This window comes from Bufo bufo, chromosome 1 (assembly GCF_905171765.1).
Source record: "Bufo bufo chromosome 1, aBufBuf1.1, whole genome shotgun sequence".
Taxonomy (NCBI): domain Eukaryota; kingdom Metazoa; phylum Chordata; class Amphibia; order Anura; family Bufonidae; genus Bufo; species Bufo bufo.
The window spans coordinates 281800290-281826320 of record NC_053389.1 but is presented as its reverse complement, the minus strand read 5'-3'; the positions used below and the strand labels follow the sequence as shown (position 1 = coordinate 281826320).

General features: G+C 38.6%; 1 protein-coding gene across 1 annotated transcript; it reads right to left on the bottom strand.

The window, feature by feature from the left end:
* Positions 1 to 8590: 8590 nt before the first annotated feature.
* Positions 8591 to 11546, bottom strand: HAND1 (heart and neural crest derivatives expressed 1). Its single transcript, XM_040415653.1, has 2 exons — positions 10815 to 11546; positions 8591 to 9696 (listed from the first exon to the last, which is right to left on the bottom strand). Exons 1-2 carry the CDS (start codon positions 11313 to 11315, stop codon positions 9598 to 9600), a joined length of 600 nt encoding a protein of 199 aa, XP_040271587.1. The 5' UTR covers positions 11316 to 11546; the 3' UTR covers positions 8591 to 9597.
* Positions 11547 to 26031: the final 14485 nt, after the last annotated feature.

The following is a 26031-nucleotide window of genomic DNA, read 5'->3' as shown; positions in this document are numbered from 1 at the left end:
GCTGCTACTGCTGTGATGGCAGTAGCCCGATGGTTGCCATGGCAACCGGACGCCTTACAAAAGCCTGAGGGTCTGATCAGCCTTAAGGCTCATGCACACTACCGTATGTATTTTGCGGTCCGCAAAAAATACGGATGATGTCCGTGTGCATTCCTTATTTTGCGGAACGGAAATACGGACATACGAAAATGGAATGCACACAGAGTAGCTTCAGTTTTTTTTGCGGACCCATTGAAATGAATGGTTCCAAATATGGTCCGCAAAAAAAATGGAACGGACATGGAAAGAATATACGTTCGTGTGCATGAGACCTTAGTGTAAGTGTAGCACTGACTATACAGTGCATTGCAATAGATGACTATTGCAATGCACTGTATAGTGATCAGGCCCACTGGATCCTCAAGATAAAAAAGAAATCAATGAAAAAAAAATGTAAATAAAAAAATAATAATTTGGTCTTTTCTCATATCCGTTCGTTTATAAGTGACTAAAAATGAAAAAATGAAAAACTACATGATTGGTATCGCCCTCCCGTAATGACCTGATCTATAAAAGTATCATGTTACTAATCCCGTGTGGTGAACGCTGTAAAAAAAACAGTAATGTAAAAAACAATGACGGAATTCCTGTTTTTGTCACCTCACCGCCAAAAAATTAATAAATAACAAGTGATCAAAAAGACATATGTAGCCAAAAATATCAATAAAACTATAGCCTCCACACATCTACATTGGTGAAAAAATATAAATATTATGTATTTTAGTATATGGCGATGCAAAATATCACAAAAGGGATTTTATGCTAAAATAGTAGTAAACCATAAAAAACTATATAAATTTGGTATCGCCATAACCATATCAACCCACCATAATCATATAATATTTACCACGAGGAACCCCATAAAAAATAAAAATAAAAAACACTGACAGAATTGACATTTTTGCCCATTTTACCTCCACAGAAAATGGTATAAAAAGTGATCAAAAAGATATATGTACCCAAAAATCATACAAATAAAAACTAGCCCCCGTACAGCTACATTGGTGAAAAAATAAAAATGTTTTGGACTTTAGTATATGGCGTTGCAAAATATCATTTGTTTTTAACACAAAAGGGATTTTATGCTGAAAAAGTAGTAAAGCATAAAAAAAAACTATATAAATTTGGTATCACCATAACCGTATCAGCCCACAGAATAAAATAATCATACAATATTTACAACAAGAGGAACCCCATAAAAAAGAAAAAGAAAAAACACTGACAGAATTGCCATTTTTGCCCACTTCACCTCCACAAAAAATTGTATAAAAAGTGTTCAAAAAGACATATGTACCTAAAAATGATACCAATATAAATTACAGCTCGTCCCCCAAAAAACTAGCCCCCATATAGCTACATTGGTGAAAAAATAAAAATGTTATGGACTGTAGTATATGGCATTGCAAAATATTATTTATTTTTAACACAAAAGGGATTTTATGCTGAAAAAGTAGTAAAACATACAAAAAACTATATACCGTAAATTTGGTATCGCCATAACCGTATCAACCCACAGAATAAAATAATTATACAATATTTAGAGGAACCCCATATAAAAATAAAAAACACTGACAGAATTGCCATTTTTGCGCACTTCACCTCCACAAAAAATTGTATAAAAGGTGTTTAAAAAGACATATGTGAACAAAAAGGATACCAATAAAAACTAAAGTCCGTCCCACAAGCCCTCACACAGCTACGTTGGTGAAAAAATAAAAATGTTATGGGCCTTAAACTAATTTAAGCAAATTACTTGTTAGAAAATCTAGATGTCGCTCCTTCCCTTCTGAATGCTGCCGTGTCCCCAAACAGCGGTTTATGACCACATATAGGGTGTTCCCATATTCTAGAAAAAATGCATAACAAATTGTGGGGTGCATTTTCTCCTGTTACTCCTTGTGAAAATGAAAATATGGGGCTAAAGCAACTTTATATTGGAAATAAAAGTCAATTTTTCATTTTTACAGCCATGTGTTTCTAAATTTTATGAAACGCTTGTTGGGTCAAAGCATTCACTTCGCCCCTAGATTTATTCCTTTAGAAGTGTAGTTTCCAAAATGGGGTCACTTTTTGGGGGTTTTCTTTCTAGGGGTACCTCAGGGTCTCTTCAAATATGACATGGCACCTGAAAACCATTCCAGCAAAATCTGCCCTCCGTTAACAATATGGCGCTCCTTTCCCTCTGCATCCTGCCGTGCGTCCATACTGCAGGTTACGACCACATATGGGGTGTTTCTGTAAACTGCAGAATAAGGGTAATAAATATTGAGGTTTCTTTGACTGTTAACCGTTGCTGTCTCACAGGAAAATTCGATTTAAATGGAAAATCTGAACAAAAAGAAATTAAATTTAAAAATTTCCCCTCCAATTTGCTTTAATTTTTGTGGAACACCTAAAGGGTTAATAAAGTTTGTACAATCAGTTTTGAATAACTTTAGAAGTGTAGTTTCTAAAATGGGGTAATTTAGGGGTGGTTTCTATGTAAGTCCCACAAAGTGACTCCATAATTGAACTGGTCCTTAAAAAAGTGGGTTTTGGAAATTTTCTTAAAATTTGCTTCTGAACTAACTTCCTGAAAAAATAAAATTATGCCAACATAAAGTAGACATATGAGGTATGTAATGTAATAACTATTTTATGAAATATCACTATCCGTCTTAAAAACTCTAATTTTTAAAATAGAGAATTTTTCTAAATTTGGGATTTTTTTATGCATAAAGGTAAAACGTATCAACTCCAATTCACCACTAACATGAAGTACAATGTGTCGCGAGAAAACAATCTCAGAATGGCTTGGATAAGTAAAAGTGTTCCAAAGTTATTACCAGATAAACTGACACATGTCAGATTTGAAAAATGGGGCTCCGACATTTGGTCCAAACTGGCTGTCGCTTGAAGGGGTTAATAAACCTTCTACTCCACAACAGTGGTGTTATAACATCTGCATGGCGTTTGTATGTTCTCCCTGTGTTCGCGTGGGTCTCCTCCGGGTACTCCAAAGACATACTGATAGGGACCTTAGATTGTGAGCCCCATTGGGGACGCTAATGTCTGTAAAGCGCTGTGGAATATAGTAGCGCTATATAAGTGCATTAAATAAATAAAAAATAAAGTTGCGAATTATGGCGCACTCCATATATGTGCCATAATTTGAAACTTTTGACCTTCTGGACACTTTTAAAAAGTGATGAGAAAAAGAGCGGGGCTTAGTGGAAACGCCAACATTAGTAAATCTCCCTCTATGTAAGGAGCACAGAGCTCAAACCAATATAATGATATAAATGGCATTCCGTTTTTACTCGATCACGGATTCATTTTGATCATTTTTTAAAATATTTTTTTTTATCAGAATCTGATGAATCCCAATGACTATAATTTTTATGATTCATTTATATACTAATATGCATATGTTTGGACTGTTCCCAACAGCTTGCACTCTCCTTGTTTTCTCGTTCCCCCTCTCCATTCTGCTCCTGAGCTGCCTCCTTGTATTTTTTTATGTTCTCTCCCTGCTTGTGTTTTGTGTCAGATAAACCAGGCAGCAAAACATAAAAGTTAATTGATTGGATTTACAAGTTGAGGTTTATTTGCTTGAAATCTGGATTAGGTCTAAATTCATTAATAGGCTGCCTGTGAGTTCAGACCACTTCCTATCACCCCCGTCATGGCACATCTAGGGGAGAGACAGGGAGCCACAGCCCTGACCAAATGATAGACCATGCCCCCTCCCTGTGTGATGCAGACCAGCCTCTTCTTTTTATGTTTAACCCTTCCCACCCCAAATCCTCTCTGCTAAGCTGCTTAGTAATAATTTTTTTAGATACTGTACTGAGAAAGTTTATAATCCAGTTGGATTGCCGCTAGAATGCCCTGATAGGCATGAGAAAACCTTCTCTAGCTACACACTCATGCTCGTCTACTCTGGGGTGACCCGGTAGGAATGCAACCATGTCTAGATGATCCAGTGAGTTACTTTCTACTCCCTGGTAGCCATGCATTACAGTGCCCTAAAGGAATGCATTCCCAGTATACGATGGGAAAAGCTCCTTGTGTATCGGGGCGGACTGGGAACTTAAAGTGGCCCTGGGAAAAAAATAAAAGTGGCCCCAGATACCACAGTGCAACACAAAATACTGTATAAAATTCATTAATGCTGAGAGCATCAGATATTTTTGTACCAGGCTTTTGGCCAAGAAAAGGGCTTAGGTAACCCTCTGGGCATCCACCCACCAGGAAATTTCCCTGTAGGGTCTATGGCCAGTCTGCCCCTGCTGTGTATGTGTCAAACTTATCTGTTGGACTCCATTCAACTGATGGAGGGGTCCATTTGGCCGCTGTTGGGTTGGTAAACATTGGTATAGGAAAGCAAAGTTGATGATTTTGATAATTCTCTATGTGGAACCACTCCTAAAAAAAAAAAGTATACTGTGCAGCATATGCTTTCATGGCAGCCCATGGGTGATGTATGCCTGCTGCATATAGCGCCATACATCGAAACCTTTAATGAGAGGCATAGGTGAGGATGTCCTTAAAACAAACCTCCAATGGAAAACTCAAACTTGATGTGAATAGGACCTAAGATCATATTCAGTGCTTGATGACTACTTCATGATGATCCTTTATGATAGCATCCACTCCCTGGTATGATTCTTTACTTGGTTTGGACCAATTTCCTGCCTATAACAAATGCCAATGGACGATATAGCAAGTTGCATAGAACTTATTGACCACTCGATAATGATTGCAATCATTCGGGCACATACGGTTTCATTATTAATTGCAGCACATTCCTGTTTACAACCAATGATTTTGATACCTGTATAAAAGATGTGATCAATAATAAATGAGTGTTTGCTCACATGTTGGCTGATCCTTGGGCATGTTTAAATAAAGCAACGAACGTTCATCCGCCCAGTCATTGACCTGTTTACAAGAGCCTTATCAGGCATGGTAGTGCTGTGGGAAATCACCTTAAAAGCAGCAAGCATACTGTCTACTAGACTGCATGTAAGAGCCTAAAGCAATGAATCTCATAGTTCAGGTTCACTCATTATTTTTGGACAGCAAGGAGCCCATATTCTATTCTTGCACATGGGTTGGGTCCTCTTCTGTGTTCAGTGTGTTTATCTATAGATAGATAGATATACACACACACACTGTAATAGTAGTAGAATTTATTAACAGCAACCAATTATTAATACCTGATTAGCTGCTTAGATATTGCTCCGCTTCTGCATGATACTAGTTTTGATGAATCACCCCCAAAGTTCCATTGAATGCTGCATTTTTATGTACTATCTGTGGTACTCTTGTAACATTTCAGTGGGTCTACAGCTCCACAGATTCACTGTAAAATCCCAACACTGCTGTCACACGTGCAACTCAGTGTTATAGGAAAGAACATTTCAAGAAATCGTGAAGAATTTACAAAAACTCAACATGGTCAAAATCTCATCCATGCATCTATCTCATATCTATCTAAATCAAATCAAATCAGCTTTATTGGCAGGACTAAATACATTTTAGCATTGCCAAAGCAAGTGGGAAATAATTGGGTAGGGTTGGGGGATGGGGACATATACAGGGTGGGGTATAGGAGTCCATGGTATATCAGGCTCCTCTCAGTCTATGACAGGCAGTAATATATTATGCTGCTGTGGTCGCTGTGTTCTCCTCTTCCCCCAGCAGTATGGAGAGTCTCTCTTCCTCCTCCATGGAGGTGAAGTCTGGGCAGAGATCAGACAGTCTCCTGAAGTGAGTCTCCCTCACTGCTGAGTGTTTGGGGCACCGCAACAGGAAATGAGCCTCATCCTCCACGGCCTCCTGGTCGCACTGCTGGCACAGTCTGCTCTCGCTGGGCTTGTACCTCGGTCGGTGAGGCCCGGATTCAATGAGCAGGCTGTGGGCGCTCAGTCTGTACCGGCTCAGGATCTGTCGGTCTTTTGGATTGGGGAGTTTCTCCAGATATGGGGCCAGTTTGTACTCCCTCTGCAGGCTCTGGTATACTGTCAGCTTCTGGGATGTTCTTATGTCGTTCCTCCAGACGCTAATATACTCCTCTTTGTATATGTGTATCGTCCTCTGGATTTCGCCCTTTGTCAGGCTATATTGGTTGGTGCCTTGGGCAGGCTGGGTTTGGGTGACTTGTTGCAGGGTGCTTTGTTTTTCTGGGGCTTCTTGGTGTAGCAAGGCTTTGTGATGGTAGGAGCTGGGACTGCTGCTATGAAGATGGGCTCTGAATGATAGCGCTATCTATCTATCTATCTATCTATCTATCCATCTATCCGGGGGTGGATTGGGAACTTAAAGTGGCCCTGGAAAAATATTAAAAGTGGCCCCGTTTTGTAGTCGGGTCCAAATTGATGGAAGGCAGGGTTAGCAATACCTTATTGTGGCTCATTATACCACCCCAACAGAGCCAAATACCACAATCCATCAGAAACTACTGCCAGCAGACATAAAATACATCCCCAAAAGCTTCCACTGGTCGGCTATGAGAAGGGCTCAGGCAGCCCCCTGGGCATCGGCCCACTGGGAAGTTTCCCTGTAAGGGCTATGGCCAATCCACCCCTGTATCTATCTATCTATCTATCTATCTATCTATCTATCTATCTATCTCATACCTGTCTATCTATCTATCTATCTATCTATCTATCTCATATCTATCTATCTATCTATCTATCTATCTATCTATCTCATATCTATCTATATATCTATTTATCTTATCTATCCATCTTATCTATCCTCTTCACAGCCCTAGTCAGACTTTATGGCGCCTACTTACAGCATACATTACAGAGCAATATTTATCACATGCCATGAGGCATTTTTCTTCCAGGATTCAGCAGACCTCCATATGCCTCTGTATAATATCAGAAGTTCAGAAAGATACCCGGGGTTAGCCAAGTTATGTATTCAGATGCCATCCGCTGTCCCATAGACGTTAAATGGAGTGGCAGGGCGCAAGCTCGACCATGGCTTTATTCAGAGATTAGATATGGAATGCCCGTTCTCATGATCAGCAGAGGCCCCAGCAGTCCTACCTCTACTGATCAGATGCATCACATACCCTGTAGATGGGACAATCCTTTTAACAATAATATTTAGTATGACCCATACAATTCAATGGGGCCATACACACATCCATTTTTTTTTTTTATGGATCTGTATGTCTGATTAGTGATGAGCGGCAGGGGCTATATTCAAATTCACGATATTTCACGAATATTTTGTAGAATATTCGTCATATATTCGAGAATTCGAGATTATTTTATTGAATGCGAAAAATCGGCAATGCAAAAGTCGCGTAATGCGAATTTGTAATGCGAAATACAGCCGTAGGTCACTTTAGCTACATTTTTAAAGCTGATAGAAGTTTCATGTGTTTCTCCTGAGACTGGAGAAAATGGTTGGCACGGCAGAACATTACTATAGCTTTATATGCAGATAGAGTCAAGTGCTCCAATATATTCGCGATTGCGCTAATCGGCAGTGATTAGAATATTTTTTCGCACTACGTGCAACTTCACATTTTAGCAGGTCTGACTACAGATTATTGATTGGTGCACTAAGTATTGTTGTGAACTTGACATTGCTTCCTTCTCATTGGCCCACAAGCAAGAAGCAAAGAGGAATCGTGTTCAGATGGAAAAAATGACGAATATTCGATATAACAAATATATAGCACTATATTCAAAATATTCGCGAATTCTCGAAGTGGCGATATTCGCGATAAAAATTTGCTTTTCAAATATTCGTGCTCAACACTATGTCTGATGTGCAAAACTCAAGGCAGGCCCTATTCTTGTCTGTTTTTGCCAATGAGAATAACCCTCTCTATTGCTGGAAGTGAGAAAAAAATGGAATGCATATGGAGTTAGATAGATAGATAGATAGATAGATAGATAAAGAAAAAAGATGAGCAGCACACAAATCGCAGGGGTGCAATTCCTTGGGCAGATCACGGACTTGATCCAATTAGGTATACGTGTAGAAAAATCCAAGGCAGCACACAAATAACAGTGAAAAAATAGGATGTTTATTCCCCCCATTTATTCCACCAAGGTTGCTGTCTACACATGGGGGAATAAACATCCTATTTTTTCACCGTTATTTGTGTGCTGCCTTGGATTTTTCTACACGTAGATAGATAGATAGATAATAGATAATAGATAAATAGAGAGAAAATAGACAGATAAATAAATAGAGAAACAGATATGAGATAGATGATAGATAGATAGATAGATAGATAGATAGATAGATAGATAGATAGATAGATAGATAGATAGATAGATAGATAGATAGAGATGGAGGATAGATAGATAAATAAATAAATAGATAATAGATATAAGGATAGATAGATAGATAATTTATATTTATAACAATTGTTACCAGCCTTATTTTTATATTACCAAATAATTTTCTCATATTTCATAAAATAAGTTCCAAAACAATTTTGAAAATAAAAATAAAAACAGCCAGAAATTAAACTGCATTTGAGTGATATTTTTCTTTTTTATGTTAGAAACAACATAAACATTTCCTCTGGGAAGTGATGAAAACATGAGGTAGCAAATATAGTTTACAGTTAGGGCACACATATAGGTAGTTACTGCACTGATTATTGAAAAATATTTTTTTTTATTATGTACAAAAGAAAAAAAAAAGATGACTTGGATAAAAAACAAACAAAATAGAAGTCCTCTCATTACAGACAACCAGACAGGGAACAATTTATGGAAGGGGCTGCCCCCATGACAGGAAATCAGCACACCTAAAAATTATCAACACTCTGCTTTTAATTTACACATCATTTTATGTGCCTGGAGCAGAACCATCAAGATGAGATTTAAAGATTGCAGGGAGCAAAATATGATTCAGAAGTGAGCAGTAATAAAAAAAAAAACAATTCGGTATATTTCAAAATATGAATTCCTAAAAAATGTATATTGTCTAATCACACAGAAAAATAGTCAGTGTAGAATTGTCAGATGAAAATAATAATTGTGACATATTTAATTCATAATATTTTATATCAATTATCTTCAGTGTAACACTTTTTGTGCCATAGAAAATATCCAATATTTGAGGAGACCTTAAAGAATGAAAGTGTTCAAGCAAAAAAATAAAAATAAAAAGCTGTTTTGCCTTAAAAAAAACTTGAACTAAAAATTAAATTAAAGATGAAAAAGAAAAGAAAACAAAATCCCTGAGTCAATGTAACAAATCTCTAATGGTCCAACTTTATATATATTTTATATACACTTTTTAGCCCCTCCAAGTCTAAATCTGTTGAGGGCAGTTTATAACTTGCAGTCTTCTCACCAAAACACATGGCAATCATTTGTGCACAATCCTGTCTTCACAAAATCCTTTAAAGTCATTTTTTATTGTCCACAATATATATAGATATATTTTTTTTTTCTTCAATTGCACATAAATACAGATGAATGTTCTCTTCCCCTAGCCCCAAGAAGAGTGCTCATCACATATATTCCTTTTAATCTCCGGTTTGTAGGCTATGGATACAGTGCATTGAGGGTCCTAATAATGGCTTTCTTAAGGGTTTAGTTCTAAGGCCCAGACCTGTTGTGGCCACCCTGTCCTTCCCTTTATTTTCTTCTCTCCTTGGGGTGCAGCACTCCAAACTTCATTTTGCTGCAAAAGACGAAGAAAATCATACTGAATTTATGAAATGATTTATGTGTATGTAAAGTATAATAACTATATATTATAATTATATTTGACATTTCATTGGAAAATAATAAATGTTATATATTTGAAATACTGATTCCTCTGATTTTGTGTTCTATAGCAGATAAATAGACATTTTATTTTCAAGAGCCACTTGGGGGATAGGATAAACATTCTCTGCTCTGCTGCTGTTCTATGGTTATGGTCATGTATCATGTGTATGGTAAATAAGAACCAAATCATCTACATTTTCCGCAGCCTTGTGTAAACTAGAATTCAGCTACATTTGAGGATTCTGTTTGGAGACCTCTTGAGAATCATTAATGTATTTTATGACTCAAGAACTTTCTCACTTTTTCTTCTAAGAACTTGAATAGCAAACACTGGACATGTTTACAGTGCTGAGTGCAGAATTATAAAACGGTATTAGCTATGTGATATATTATGCCAGTAATACATGAAGATTTGGAGCCAAGAGAATAAAAGGAAAAAGAAAGGAAGGAAAGAGATGAAGATGAAAGAAAGGGAGGAAAGAAAGAAATAAGGAGAAAGATAAATAAAGAAATAAAGGAGGAAAGAAAGAAAGAAAGAAAGAAAGAAAGATTGTAAGCTCTTGTGAGCAGGGCCCTCATTCCTCCTTTGTTGCTATATTATTTATGACTCTGTTTGTACATGAACTCTCTGATTGTAAAGCGCTGCGGAATATGTTGGTGCTATATAAATAAATATTATTATTATGAAAGAAAGAAAGATTAGATATCAGAGAGCAAAAGAGAATACAGAAAGAGGAAATATAAATTGAAAGGGATGATGATATAGATAGACAATTGAGAGAAAAGTAATAGATACAGTGATTTAAAAATAACAGTAATATATGCTATCTATACTATATACAGATAGATCGATAGATAGATAGATAGATAGATATGAGATAGATAGATATTTTACAGGGAAAAAGTTATCTATCTATCTATCTACTATATCTATCTATCTATCTATCTATCTATCTATCTATCTATCTATCTATTATCTATCTATCTATCTCTCTCCAATGCACATTATATGTCTGTGGGTATACTCACAGCTTCTCTTTTCCGTTTGCAGTCTCTACTGTCCATTTTCTTGAGCTCGGCTTTGAACCCCTCTGTGTCCCCAGGTTCCTCGTCCTTTGCCAGGACATCCATTAGGTAGCCGATGTAGCTGGTGGCTAGCCTGAGGGTCTTTATCTTGGAGAGCTTGGTATCGGCTGGCACATTGGGGATACATTCTCTAAGCTCTGAAAACGCACTGTTAATACTCTCTGTCCTTCTCCTTTCTTTTTTGGGGGGGACTCCTTTCCTTCTAGCCAGTCGACCACCTAGAGCCTCCAAGCGGCTGCTACTGCTGCTCTGGGCAGGACCCACATTGCCATAATCAGGACTATATGGCGGCTGGTTGGCGAATTCGGATGGGGAGACTTCTCCTGGATTTAGGACCCATCCTTGGAAGAAAGGTCTGTCCTGGTGACATCTAGAGCCAGGGGCGAATATATAAGGTTCTGGCATCATGTGGTGATGATGCTGGTAACTCCCTATGATGTTCATGGCTAAAGGTACGCAGATCCCCAGACTCCAGAAGCTCTCTGTCTTTTCTAGCCACCAGACTTCTAGGAACTACCCATCGACTCAAGATCCAAGAAGATCACAAACAATCAAGGAGCAGGCTATAAGTTCCAGCATCCAGCAGTCCACAGGGCTCAGCAGTAAGCCAACATATATATGGAAGATTAGAGAGGCTCAGAAAAGACTGAGATACAATAACAGATCTTATCCAGGCTCCAGCTCTGCACCTCTGAGCACATTAACCCTTCTGCCTATCCTCAGGGTCTTTATAATGAGCTCAGGCCCTGATGTCAAAATCTTCAGGGAGCCAATAAGAAGCAGAGGGAGAGTGTAGGAGGAGAAGGGGGTAGGGGGTGCAGGGAGGTTGCACATTCACCTGGAGTCCCACCAGCTTGTGTGACCCTCACCTAATAATGGTCTGACTATAGGGGTCACAGTTCACTTACACCAATCAAACTCATGCACAAGCACAACAGGAACACAATGGTAAACATATTTTCATTTCTATTTTTTTATAGATTTGATTTTTATAGTGGTTTTTAGAACGTTTTTTTTTCACACTTAAAAGTATTTTATGGATATTCATACATTTTATAGTTTAAACATTCTTATGGAGTGGGGGTAAGAACAAGTAAGTATAAAAAGAATAAAGCAGCTTCTTAATCCAGTGTTGTCATTTTTGTCTGAGTGTTCAGCACAGCTAGGTATTATTATTACTTAGTACAGTATGGAGACATCACAATATTATTATTATTATTATTATTATTATTCAGTATAGTTAATATTTAACATTTGATGATTATAAGGTCACAACGATAATACACTACTACAGAATTCACAGTGGAAACACATAGGTTAACAAAGTATTATTATAATCTTTCCATTATATTATTACACATTTAGTATTATTATAAATTTTATATTATGCACCACATTATTATTATTATTATTATTATCATTATCATTATTATTATTATTGCTAGTACTACTACAGAATTCACAGTGGAGATGCATTAGTTAACAAAGTATTGCAATTTTAATATTTTAAAATATTGTAATTATATTATTATACATTGTATATTTTGCATCATATTTATATTATTATTATTACTGCAATTACTACTTTAGAAATCACAGTGGAAATTAAAGCTAAGTATGCAAATGAACATTTATACTAGGATTGCTATTATTAATAATTTTCCCACTACAGAATTCACAATGGAGACATTAAAATCACTACCACTATGAGTAATACAATAATAATACTTATAGTAATAATAATAATAATTTATAGTATGGAGCATGGGCTTTGTGTAGTTGTATTGTACTGGCTATATATATATATATATATATATTATTTTTTTTTGTGATATATATATGTATATATATATATATATATATATATATATATATATATATTATATATATAAAGTGTGTGTGTGTGTGTGTGTTCTTCACTTCCTAGAATGACAAGGTGGGACTTTTTTTAAAATCTCTTTCAATGTCCTTAATGAATTAATTACAATAATAAAATTAGACGTTAATGCGACACTAGGTGTGTTACAGCGTCTGAATAGTACCTTTGTATTCTACACGGCAATACCTATATATACTAAACACACACCAGATATAAGGAAATATAGAATAGTAAGGTAAATCCCGGCAATATCCTCTGACTGTATACAACCTGCTGTCAGATATTTATTTACTTGTAATTGCATTTTCCGCAGGGTATTATGAGCTGGATAATTAACCATCACTGACTCCAATACCTGCTAATGTATAATGTAGACATAAGTGTAGGTGTGATACAATCACGGATATTGTTAAATAATGAACACATGAAATCTAAAATAATGTATTATCGTTATTATATTCATACATTAATTAACAAATAAAATATAGATATTCCTATTACATAGATTCCTATTGCAATATACCAATAAATGTAAATAAGTTTATATATATATATATATATATATATATATATATGTATATATATGTATATATGTTATAGTCATTTATTGTCATTTGTAATCGTTTATTTGCATTATACATAGTTATATGCAATTATTTACCCTATGTATATTAGTTCATGAGATTTACAGGGATGATTATTTGGCATAATGATAATGATCTTTATGTGATGACAACAATAATGGTAATAAAATATCAACAATAATACATTACTAATTACTGATAGCAATGCAATTATTATTATTAGTTCTGCCCCAGAATTGTCAATGTAATCATCTGAGTTATTGTATGATATCAGACAAATATGTTGATGATGAGGGATTTCTTCCCGTTTGTTGGAATGAGGGGGGGGGGGGGGGGGGGATACAAAGTTCCAGGTCCTTGCTGTCATTATCCCCAGAGAGGGGAGCAAGACACCGATACTCCTGTCTGATCTGCAGCTTATCTTATCAGCTGTTTATGCTCTATGTCTGTTTTACCTCCCAATCCCTTAAAGTCCTTTCATTTATTGGGGGGACTATAGATAAGTACTAAGCATTAAAGGACATTATAGTCATTAACCCAACACTGCCGCCCCAAATACAAATACTATCTTCCCGGATAGTTGGCACTGGACTGAAATATGTAGGAATTCCTTCACAAGTAATTTATAATATAAATCCCTGAGTCTTCTATGAAAGTCTATTCAGCAAGCTTCTCAGTTATATGTGGGTCTGGGAAAGCTGGGTGACAACCAACTTGGCCACAGTTACAGCACCCATAGAAGTTGTCATCACGTTTTCCCAGACTAATGGATGGTAAATGCCTGGTTATGCTGTGAAGTATCACCTTTCTAGTTACATTTAGGATTAAGTGTAATATTGAGGACAGCTGAAAGACCTCATTTATGGGAAAGCTGGGTGACAACAGCTCTAGGTTTCCAAGATTTATGAAAGTCAAATCTTGGGAAGGTAAAGTAAGGATCCATCACTGACAAACGTGCTGTTCAGAAGTTTGGGAAACCTGATTACTGCTTGGAAAGATGCTGTGATTGAAATAATAATGACTGCAACCCAACTGTTTAATAATGATACCCTATGTGGAAATACTCCGAGTTCACATTAATTTGTTGAGGAACTACAACTCCCAGCATAAATAACTATTTATAGTTTTTAACATCATTTTTTAGTACCTCAACTACCAGTATATAATAGGGAGATAGTGGCAATAAAAATTGTGGACAAATAGATGTTATTTAAATAGTGATAGATATGATAGATAATATTAGAGAGATATAGGGAAAGATAATAGATAGATAGATATATAGATAGATAGATAGATAGATATCAGATAGATAGATAGATAGATAGATAGATAGATAGATAGATAGATGATAGATATGATATAGAGATTGAGAAAGATAGAAAGAAAAATAGGTATTAGAAAAATATTACATAGATAACAGAGAGATAGATAGATATTAGAAAGATAGATAGATAGATAATAGATAGAAAGATAGATATTAGATAGATAAATATGAGATAGATAGATATAGTAGATAGATAGATATTAGATAGATAGATAGATAATAGATAAAAAGATAGATAGATATATAGATAGATATAGTAGATAGATAGATAATAGATAGATAAATATGATAGATAGATAGATAGATAGATAGATAGATAGATAGATAGATAGATAAATGGATAGGAGATAGATAATAGATAGATAAATAGATAGGAGATAGATAATAGATAGATAGATAGATAGATAGATAGATAGATAGATAGATAGATAATAGAGAGATAGATAGATAGATAGATAGATAGATAGATAATAGAGAGATAGATAGATAGATAGATAGATAGATAGATAATAGAGAGATAGATAGATAGATAGATAGATATAGTAGATAGATAAATAGATAGATAATAGATAGATAGATAAATATGAGATAGATAGATAGATAGATAAATATGATAGGAGATAGATAATAGATAATAGATAGATAGATAGATATTAGATAGATAGATAGATAGATAGATAGATAGATAGATAATAGATAGAAAAATAGATAGGAGATAGATAGATAGATAGATAGATAGATAGATAAAAGACAGCAGCACTGTCACATATTTTTTTGAAGGTATAGGTGCAATCCCATCAAGACCATTGTCTGTTGGTCCAAGGATATCCACAAGAGAAAATGAGGCAGCACTCCACGTGGGATGAAAGGGCGGTGTACCCGCTTTATTTTCCCATCCACAACATTTTAGCCCAGCACAATGAGGCCTTTCTCAGCCTCAGTTAAGTTCTCTGAGCAGTCAAATCTCCTTGCAATTTTTCACTCTAAAATTGTACAAAACCAAAGTAATACACTTTCTATTGCTAAGGGTACTTTCACACTTGCAGCAGAGGATTCTGGCAGGCACTTCCGTCGCCGTAACTGCCTGCTGGATCCGTCAAAACGTATGCAAACTGATGGCATTTGTCAGACTTATCAGGTTCCTGATCCGTATGACTAATGCATTGAAATGCCGGATCCGTCCCTCTGGTGTCATCCGGAAAAACGGATCCGGCATTTTTTTTTTCACATTTTTGCGGTCTGAGCATGCGCAGAACGCAGTGCAGGATCAGTTTTTCCGGAACACTCGGTGCCGCATCCGGCATTAATGCATTTTAAGGGGAAAAAATGCCGGATCCGGCATTCTGGCAAGTGTTCCGGAATTTTGGACGGAGATAAAACCGTAGCATGCTGCGGTATTATCTCCGTCCTGAACAGTCAAAAAGACTGAACTGAAGACATCCTGATGTATCCTGAACGGATTGCTCTCCATTCAGAATGCATTAGGATATGCCTGATCAGTTATTTTCCGGTATAGAGCCCCTAGGACGGAACTCAATGCCGGAAAAGAATAACGCAAGTGTGAAAGTCCCCTTAAAATGTTGATAAGTGTGTTTCATCTTTAAAGGAGTTGTGTCAGTTCAGCAAATGGCATTTATCATGTAGAGAAAGTTAATACAAGCGACTTACTAATGTATTGTGATTGTCCATGTTTCCTTTGCTGGCTACATTCATTTTTCCATCACATTATATACTGTTCGTATCCAGGGGTTATTACCACCTGCAATCCTGCCTCGGTGGTCGTGCTTGCACACTATAGGAAAAAGCACCAGCCGCTCTAGTGCCTGGGACCACGGGAGTGCACATAGGCCGGTGCTCTTTCCTATAGTGTGCAAGCACGACCACCGAGGCTGGATTGCAGGGTGGTCATAACCCCTGGATGTGAACAGTTTATATTGTGATGAAAGAATGAATTCAGCCAGCAAAGGAAGCAATATGGACAATCCCAATACATTAGTAAGTGCCTTGTATTAATTCAGAATAAATTATTATTCTCTACATGCAGATAATACTCCTTTAACATTCTGCCTTTTGGAGATGATTTTATCTTCAACTTGCTTAAGGGGTTATCCAATAGTACAAATACCCCCCTCGATGTCCAGGCCCCCCCCCCCCCATAGACGATAATTACCAGTTCGCCGGAACCAGCATCCCTCTGGATCCTTGCACAGCCACCGCTGCATCTCCCTGTCGTGCGGATCAAAACATCTGACGATGGGGGGAGCAGCCAATAGCAGGCCGCGACAGTGACTAGCCTCCCAAGCGTCACCCGTGATGCTGGGGAGGCTGGTCACCATGGCAGCCTGCTACTCGCTGCTCCCCCCATCGGCAGATGTTTTGATCCCCGCAGCGGGGAGATGAAGCAGTGGCTGTGCAAGGATCCGGAGGGACGCGGGTGCTGGGGAACTGGACATTGTAGGGGGTATTTGTACTATTGGATAACTCCTTTAACTCTTCACTGAGGGGTGCCCAAACCTTTCCCATTTTTGTTACAGTGATTGGATAGTGAAGCAGCTCTTCTCTGTTTGAGCATCCCCAAATGAAAGCCGAATCTCCCTTCAGCAATGGAAACTCTGAGTACAGATGTATGCGGGCTTCGCTGTTGATTTGCATATTGTTCCATGTTCCTCTCTTCTTCCCTCACATCTGGCATGTGTTAGTTTCATTGTCTGATGTCTCTCACTGCAGTGTGCAGGAGTTAGTGAAAGGGTATCTGCAGCATTACAAAGTCTTGGGCTAGGGCTACACGACGACATTTGTCGTGCAACACCAATGTCGAGCGGTAATTTTTATAATGATATTCTATGGTGTCGCACTGCGACATGTGACATGCTGTGACTGCGACGCGACAGTAGCATAAAATCCATCAAAGACTGTTATTGCCGCGCGACACATGTCGTCGTGTAGCCCTAGCATTATAGAGCAATGCTTGGTGACAGATGCAGCCGAGCCCAGCCTCTGATACATCTCAATATCCATAATCTTCTCATCAGATAGAGACCGTAATAATTCATTCACAATAATACACTCATTGTTTCCTGTCCTCCTTCCTGTACTGCACCTATAACCTATACTGTACACACTTAAAGGGATGTTCCCATCCATCTGGCGGATATGCATTTCTGAGATCAGAATAACTCTTAGGCCTCTTTCACACGGGCGTCGCGTGTGAGGGCCGGATAGGATGCGGGTGCGTCGCGGGAAAACCGTGCGATTTTGCCTGCGAGTGGGGTGAGTATTGTATGCGATTGCGTTGCGTTGCGTTATTCAGTTTGTTCCGTGCCAGTGCAATGCATTTTGCACGCGCGTGAGAAAAAACTGAATCTGGTACCCAGACCCAAACCCGGACTTCTTCACAGAAGTTCGGGTTTGGGTTAGGTATTCTGTAGATTTTAATATTTTACCTTATAACATGGTTATAAAGGAAAATAATAGCATTCTTAATATAGAATGCTTAGTAAATTAGGAATGGAGGGGTTAAAAAATAAAATAAAATAATGAAACCCGCCTCATTCACTTGTTCGCGCAGCCCGACTTGTCTTCTTTCTTCTTCTTTGAGGACCTGGGAGAAAAGGACCTTTGGTGACGTCACTGCGCTCATCACATGGTCCATCACCATGGTGATGGGCCATGTGATGGGCATGTGATGGCTCCCCGCCCAGCGCCAGCGGCAAGACGGGAGCGCAAGGAAGAGGAGCCGCAGCATTCTAGATAAGTATTGTAGTATGTAGTTAGTTCTGCCTGCCGCGATGATTTAAGTTTTGATGGGGGGCATTGGGGGCTGAGTGGGGGGTCTTTGGGCTTATCGGAGGTCTGAATGGGGGCTGAGTGGGGGTCTTTGGCTGATCTGAGGTCTGAAGGGGGTTGTTTTGCACTATAATTTAATCACAATTTGCACTTTAATTTATTGACATTATTTTTATTTTTTGTACTGTATTTGAGGTGTTAGAAATATTGGAATATTAGTCTTTAACTCCTTAAGGACACAGCCTTATTTCACCTTAAGGACCAGGCCATTTTTTGAAAATCTGACCAGTGTCACTTTAAGTGGTGATAACTTTAAAACACTTTGACTTATCCAGGCCATTCTGAGATTGTTTTTTCATCACATATTGTACTTCATGACACTGGTAAAATGAAGTAAAAAAAAAAAAATTTTATTTATAAAAAATACCAAATTTACCAAAAATTTGTAAAAAATTGCAAATTTCCAGGTTTCAATTTCTCTACTTCTATAATACATAGTAATACCTCCAAAAATAGTTATTACTTTACATTCCCCATATGTCTACTTCATGTTTGGATCATTTTGGGAATGATATTTTATATTTTGGGGATGTTACAAGGCTTAGAAGTTTAGAAGCAAATCTTGAAATTTTTCAGAAATTTTCAAAAACCTAATTCTTAGGGACCAGTTCAGGTCTGAAGTCACTTTGTAAGGCTTACATAATAGAAACCACCCAAAAATGACCCCATTCTAGAAACTACACCCCTCAAGGTATTTTAAACAGATTTTACAAACATCGTTAACCCTTTAGGTGTTGCACAAGAGTTATTGGCAAATGGAGATGAAATTTGCGAATTTTTATTTTTTGGCAAATTTTCCATTTTAATCCATTTTTTTCAGTAACAAACAAAAGTAAACTACTGTACGGGCACACAGTAGGGCGTAGAGGGAAAGGTGTGCCGTATAGTTTTTGGAAGGCCGATTTTGCTGGACTGGTTTATTTACACCATGTCCTATTTGAAGCCCCCCTGATGCACCCCTAGAGTAGAAACTCCATAAAAGTGACACCATCTAAGAAACTACACCCCTAAAGGTATTCAAAATAGATTTTAAAAACTTTGTTAACCCTTTAGGTGTTACATAAGAGTTATTGGCAAATGGGGATGAAATTTGAGAATTTAAATTTTTGGGCAAATTTTCCATTTTAATTCATTTTTTCCAGTATCAAATCAAGGGTTAACAGCCAAACAAAATGCTATATTTATTGCCCCGATTCTGTAGTTTGCAGAAACACCCCATATGTGGCCGTAAACTACTGTACGGGCACACAGTAGGTCGTAGAGGGAAAGGTGCGCCGTATGGTTTTTGGAAGGCCGATTTTGCTGGACTGGTTTATTTACACCATGTCCCATTTGAAGCCCCCCTGATGCACCCCTAGAGTAGAAACTCCATAAAAGTGACCCCATTTTGGAAACTACGGGATAAGGTGGCAGTTTTGTTGGGACTATTTTTAGGGTACACATGATTTTTGGTTTATCTATATTACATTTTTGTGAGACAAGGTTACCAGAAATAGAAATTCTGACATTTCATCTCCATTTGCCAATAACTCTTGTGGAACACCTAAAGGATTAACGATGTTTGTAAAATCAGTTTTGGATACCTTGAGGGGTGTAGTTTCTTAGATGGGGTCGCTTTTATGGAGTTTTTACTCTAGGGGTACATCAGGGGGGCTTCAAATGGGACATGGTGCCAAAAAGGCCATCAAAATCTGCCTTCCAGAAACCATACGGCGTTCCTTTCCTTCTGCGCCCTGCCATTTGGTCATACAGCAGTTTACGACCACATATGGGGTGTTTCTGTAAACTGCGAAATGAGGGTAATAAATATTAAGTTTTGTTTGGCTGTTAACCCTTGCTTTGTTAGTGGAAAAAAACTGATTAACATGGAAAATTTGCCCAAAAATTGCTTTTTGGGCACCGTTTTTATTTTTTTATTTTTTACAGTGTTCATCTGAGGAGTTAGGGGGGTATTTTTATTGAGCAGATTCTTACGGATGCGGCGATACCTAATATGTTTACTTTTTAATTATTTATTTATGTTTTACACTATATTATCTTTTTATAAAGAAACGAAAAACAATTTAGTATCTCCATAGTCTAAAAGTAATTAGTTTTTTAGTTTTTAGCCGATTATCTTATGTAGGGGCTAATTTTTTGCGGGATGAGAGGACGGTTTTAATGGCGCTATTTTGGGGGGCATATGACTTTTTGATCACTTGCTATTACAATTTTTGTGATGTAATGTGACAAAAAAATACCTTTTTTGCACCGTTTTTTTTTTTTTTTTTTTTTACCGTGTTCATCTGAGGGGTTGGGGGGGTATTTTTATTGAGCAGATTCTTACGGACGCAGCGATACCTAATATGTCTACTTTTTATTTATTTATTTATTTATTTATGTTTTACACTATATTATCTTTTTATAAAGAAAAAAAAAACATTTTAGTATCTCCATAGTCTAAGAGTCATTTATTTTTTATTTTTTTTAGCCGATTAGCTTATGTAGGGGCTCATTTTTTGCAGGATGAGAGGACGGCTTTCTTTATTTAACTTTTTTTTTTTCTACTAAATAATTTTTTTAAATTTTTTTTTTTAAGTTTTAGTGTCTCAAGTCTGAGAACCAGTTTTTTATCCAATTGTCAGTGGCTACATTGGGATATAAATTTAGTACTCCATGGAAGTGTGGTACTCCCTGAAGCAACCGTCAATGCAGAGGCCCGGATGATTGGGGCACGTGTCGCACGTGTCCGGGTTTTGCGCATGGCGTTATATGGCTTGAGGACTTGATCAGAGAGATCAACTCCTCCCATATACCGATTGTAGTCGACAATACACCCCTGGGGGGTCTAGGGTCATACAGCTGTGCTGTGGACCCCAGACACCCTATTTAGGGTGATGCAATCAAAGTTTTTTTTCCCCACTAACTTTCCCTTTTATATCCCTGCCTAGCCCAACCTTTCCCTAGCCTTTCCCTAATTACCTGGCTGATCAGATGAGTGGTGCTGGGGCACAGATCGGGTGTAGGGGCACGGATGGGTGCTGGGGCACAGATGGGGTGATGCTGGCTGAGATCCACACGTGCAGCGTTGCCAAGATTTGAACGTCCCGCCGCCCGCCCACCTACCAATCAGAGACGATCCTGAGAGGTGATGTCACATCACCTCTCAGGATCGCAGGATGGTGATTGGTGGTGTAATATCACACCACCGATCACCATCCTGTTCCGGGTTATCGGGTCCTCAGAGACCCGAATAACCCGGAAACGCAGCAAACCGCAGGTCTGAATTGACCTGCGGTTTGCTGCGATCTCCTACATGGGGGGGGGGGGGGGGGGGGGGTCACAGGACCCCCCGGCGCATTGGTCACAGGTGCCTGCTCAATAATTTGAGCAGGCACCGGGTTCCGATCACCGCCTGCCGCGCGGCGGTGATCGGAAATACACAGGGCGGACAGGTACCTGTACGCCCTGTGTCCTAAAGAGGTTAATATCTCTCCTGTCTCAAAGTGTTTTTCATTTTTTTGCTTTTTATTTTACCATTCTATACTATTTTAATATTTCTATTTATATTATTCAAAAATAAATGTAATTTGAGCAGCTCTCACCTGCCTGGAATACCCACTGTAAGGCACGGAACCGCTCCCTCACCTGGACTGGGAGCAAATAGAGATAAGTGCAAAAGAGGAGTTGCCCAGCCTTTCTTTGTGGTAATCCAAAAAGCACTTTATTAAGTAACAAATACTAAAAACATCCAGATACAGGTTGCATAGGTCTACGCGTTTCGGGCAGAAAACAATTTAGCCCTTACTCATGAGTAAGGGCTAAATTGTTTTCTGCCCGAAACGCGTAGACCTATGCAACCTGTATCTGGATGTTTTTAGTATTTGTTACTTAATAAAGTGCTTTTTGGATTACCACGAAGAAAGGCTGGGCAACTCCTCTTTTGCACTTATTTCTATTTATATTGTAATTTTTATGTTATGTTTGGAAATCTTGTTGGCACTTGATATATGTGCAATGCTGCTATTTTATGTTTTGCATATGAGAAAATGTTAACAATTAAAATGTTTTAATTAAATGTTCTATTTTACTATTTTTATTATTTGGTCGAAAGGTTGATTGGGGGGAGGGGCGATTGTAACAGGACTGCTGTAGAATATCTAAAATTAGCTGGTCAAGTAAAATGTTGCATGCAACAATCATTAAATAGGTGGCTGACAAAAAAGGGACGGGTCAAAGGGCGTGATCAGTGGGCGGAGTCAAGGGGGCAGCAAAATTTGCTTTTGCCTAGGGTGGCAAAAATTCTTGAACCAGCCCTGTCCCCCAGTATTGTCCACCTCTGGCATAGAACAACTGGCTGGAAACATCTGATATATGTGGACTGATATATTAATGTGGTACAAAAACCAAGCAAGCACCTATTCACTCCTTAAATACCCTGCTGTTCTAGCTCCAGTGGTTCTGATGATCCACACCACTGACTTACTGCAGCAGACATGTTCCCTGTCATCAGTGATCAGCTGCAGTGGTCATTTGGATTATGGCTGTATGAGGTTTTTATAATCTCACGCAGCCATATTGTCACATAACCACTGCATCCAATCACTTATGAAAGGGAATATGACTGCTACAGTCCGCTTGGTTGATTTCTTCTAGAATCAGCACCACTCTTGTCCACTGTCAGTGTGTGGTGGTACAGCTCAGCCCCAAATCAGTACTCTAAGGCCCCTTTCACACGGGCGAGTTTTCCGCGCTGGTGCAATGCGTGACGTGAACTCATTGCACCCGCACTGAATCCTGAGAGATTCATTTCAATGGGGCTGTGTACATGAGTAATGTTTTTCACGCATCACTTGTACGTTGCGTGAAAATCGCAGCATGCTCTATATTCTGCGTTTTTCACGCAACGCAGGCCCCATAGAAGTTAATGGGGCTGCGTGAAAATTGCATTGCATCCGCAAGCAAGTGCGGATACGGTGCGATTTTCACGGATGGTTGCTAAGGAGATGATAATAAATTGGGATGAGGTCCATTCACTTTATTATTTTCCATTATAACATGTTTATAATGGAAAATAATAGCATTCTTTAATACAGAATGCTAAGTAAAATGACCATTGAGGGTTAAAAAATAATAAAAAAATTACTCACCTCATCCACTTGATCGTGCAGCCGCTATCGTCTTCTTTCTTCTTTTTGCAGGACCCTCAGAAGGACCTGTGCTGACGTCATCGCGCTCACCACATGGTGAGCGCGATGACGTCAGCGCAGGTCCTTTTGCAGGTCCTGCAAGAAGAAGAAAGACGACGATAGCAGCTGCGCGATAAAGTGGATGAGGTGAGTCATTTTTTTTATTTTTTTTTTAACCCTCAAGGTACATTTTACCTTTTGTATTAAAGAATGCTATTATTTTCCATTATAACCATGCTATAATGGAAAATAATAAAATCTACAGAACACCGAACCCAAACCCGAACTTCAGTGAAGAAGTCCGGGTTCGGGTCTGGGTACCACATTCAGTTTTTTATCACGTGCTTGCAAAACGCATGAAAACGCTTTGCACTCGCGCCGAAAAAACTGAACAACGCAATCGCAGACAAAACTGACTGAAATTGCGTGCGCACTAGCGCGGGTTTCCCGCAATGCACCCGCAACGCATCCTGACAAATCCATGATGCCGTGTGCAAGGGGCCTTAGTGATGGTCTAGTTGGGATTTGTCCATGAGCCCTATGTGGTAGTTCACTTCAGCCCCACATTACCACTCTTGTCCTTGGGCCATGTGCAGCTGAACCTCACAGCACTATTCTTGTCCTTGGGCCGTGTGTGGTATTGCAGGCCAGCTGTATAGTGCCACCTGTCTCGTCTATGAGCTGTATTCAGTGTTGCACCTCAGGCTCCCAGCTTCACCCACAAAATGGGTCTGAGATGCTATACCAGATAGAGCTCATAGACAAGAGTGGCAGTGCTTCTGAAGGAAAGCAATCAAGGTTTCTATTCTCATACATCCCTTTTGAAGGGGTTTTTAGCACTGCACTAGGCAGCTCCTGTTCCTGTACATACCCCTGCACGCTTATTCCTGATTTTAGTCCTCCATTTTTATTAACCTATCTGCATTGTACCGGAATACTTACTGAAGAACAGTGATGTGTACTTCCTTGTATACATGTATCAGTCTGCCAGTGTGCTCCATAAATGCCAGGCCTGCCCGTGATCCAGTCATGTGGTACTTCCTTGTATATCAGTCTGCCAGTGTGCTCCATAAATGCCAGGCCATCCTGTGATCCAGTCATGTGGTAGTTCCTTGTATATCAGTCTGCCAGTGTGCTCCATAAATGCCTATCTATCTATCTATCTATCTATCTATCTATCTATCTATCTATCTTTGGTGATCCATCATCAGACAGTGAAATTAAGGTCTGGGGCCACTCACAGGTTTTGTTGACGGCATTGTGTGTACACAACGACTTAAGCTGGGCATGCACATTAGTTGTGTGCTCGCCAAATCCCCCATTTTCAATGGAGATAGCCCACTGCTAGAGGAGTCTGCAATGTCCTTCGCCCCCTCTTCCTGCTTACCACTGAGAACACATACTTGCGTGGCTGAGCAAGCGTATGTATGAAGGGATTGGCAGTGCTCAGGGGACAGGTATCTTATGTGTATGGCCAAACATAGTTATACTCATTGGTCATACCTACCAATATCTACCAACAGTCCTGTTTTTGTAGGACAAAACCAAAAACAAGATCCCATAGAGGTAGGACTTATATTTACATAGGGAAACATTTATAAGTGGCATTTCTGTGGTATTTTATTATTATTATTTTTTTTGGGGGGGGGGACGGGACGTTAATAAGATCGAGAAGGCATGGGTCCAAGATCAAGGTGCATAGGTGGCATTTATAGATAAGTCAGGTGATAACCACCTTTGTTTTTCTGTTGCCACTCCGCCTGTTGCTCTTTAAAGATGTGCCAAATTTATCAGACACCGTTTGATGTTAAATCTGGCACAAATTACATCAGACTCAAAGAAAAATTGAGTTCAAAATGTTCCCTTTTCCCCCCTTTTGCATTAAGTATAAGTTGCAGGATGCCGCAAACAAGCCAGTAAACTAAAGTTATCAGAAACAAGTGAACGACTTCCATGGCTTTTATTTCATAGCCATTTCTACATGTGCGTTGGGAAGCCGCGCTCGGTAGAAGTCCTCCACGGTCTCCGTATGCTGCTCGCATTAAGCTACTTTCATCTGATTAATCTTAAGATTGCAGCTACACATGTTTTTTTCCCCTTCGGTTGCTTTCTAACCCCGACATTAATCATTCACTATAACAGCCCATTAATGTCTCCTAACTTTTTAAAGATGACAAATTTGATTTGACTGATTTCAATCAGAGTTAGAGGACAGTCCCTTGGGGTCCAGTGGCCACTTAAACGCCTTAGTATTTCCCATACTGATTTGTTACAATCCAGCCTCACAGGCAGCTCCAGAGTGTGATCACTTTTTTACTGCCGGTGGTTTGACTTTTGATCATTCACTCTCTGCCACACC

Bases quoted from the DNA above. Each gene is read 5' to 3' on its own strand.
- HAND1 (XM_040415653.1), bottom strand. From the start codon at position 11,315: ATGAACATCATAGGGAGTTACCAGCATCATCACCACATGATGCCAGAA. The intron at 9,697-10,814 runs GTGAGTATACCC...CGTCTTTTGCAG, and splicing joins GCAAACGGAAAAGAGAAGCT to CAAAATGAAGTTTGGAGTGC.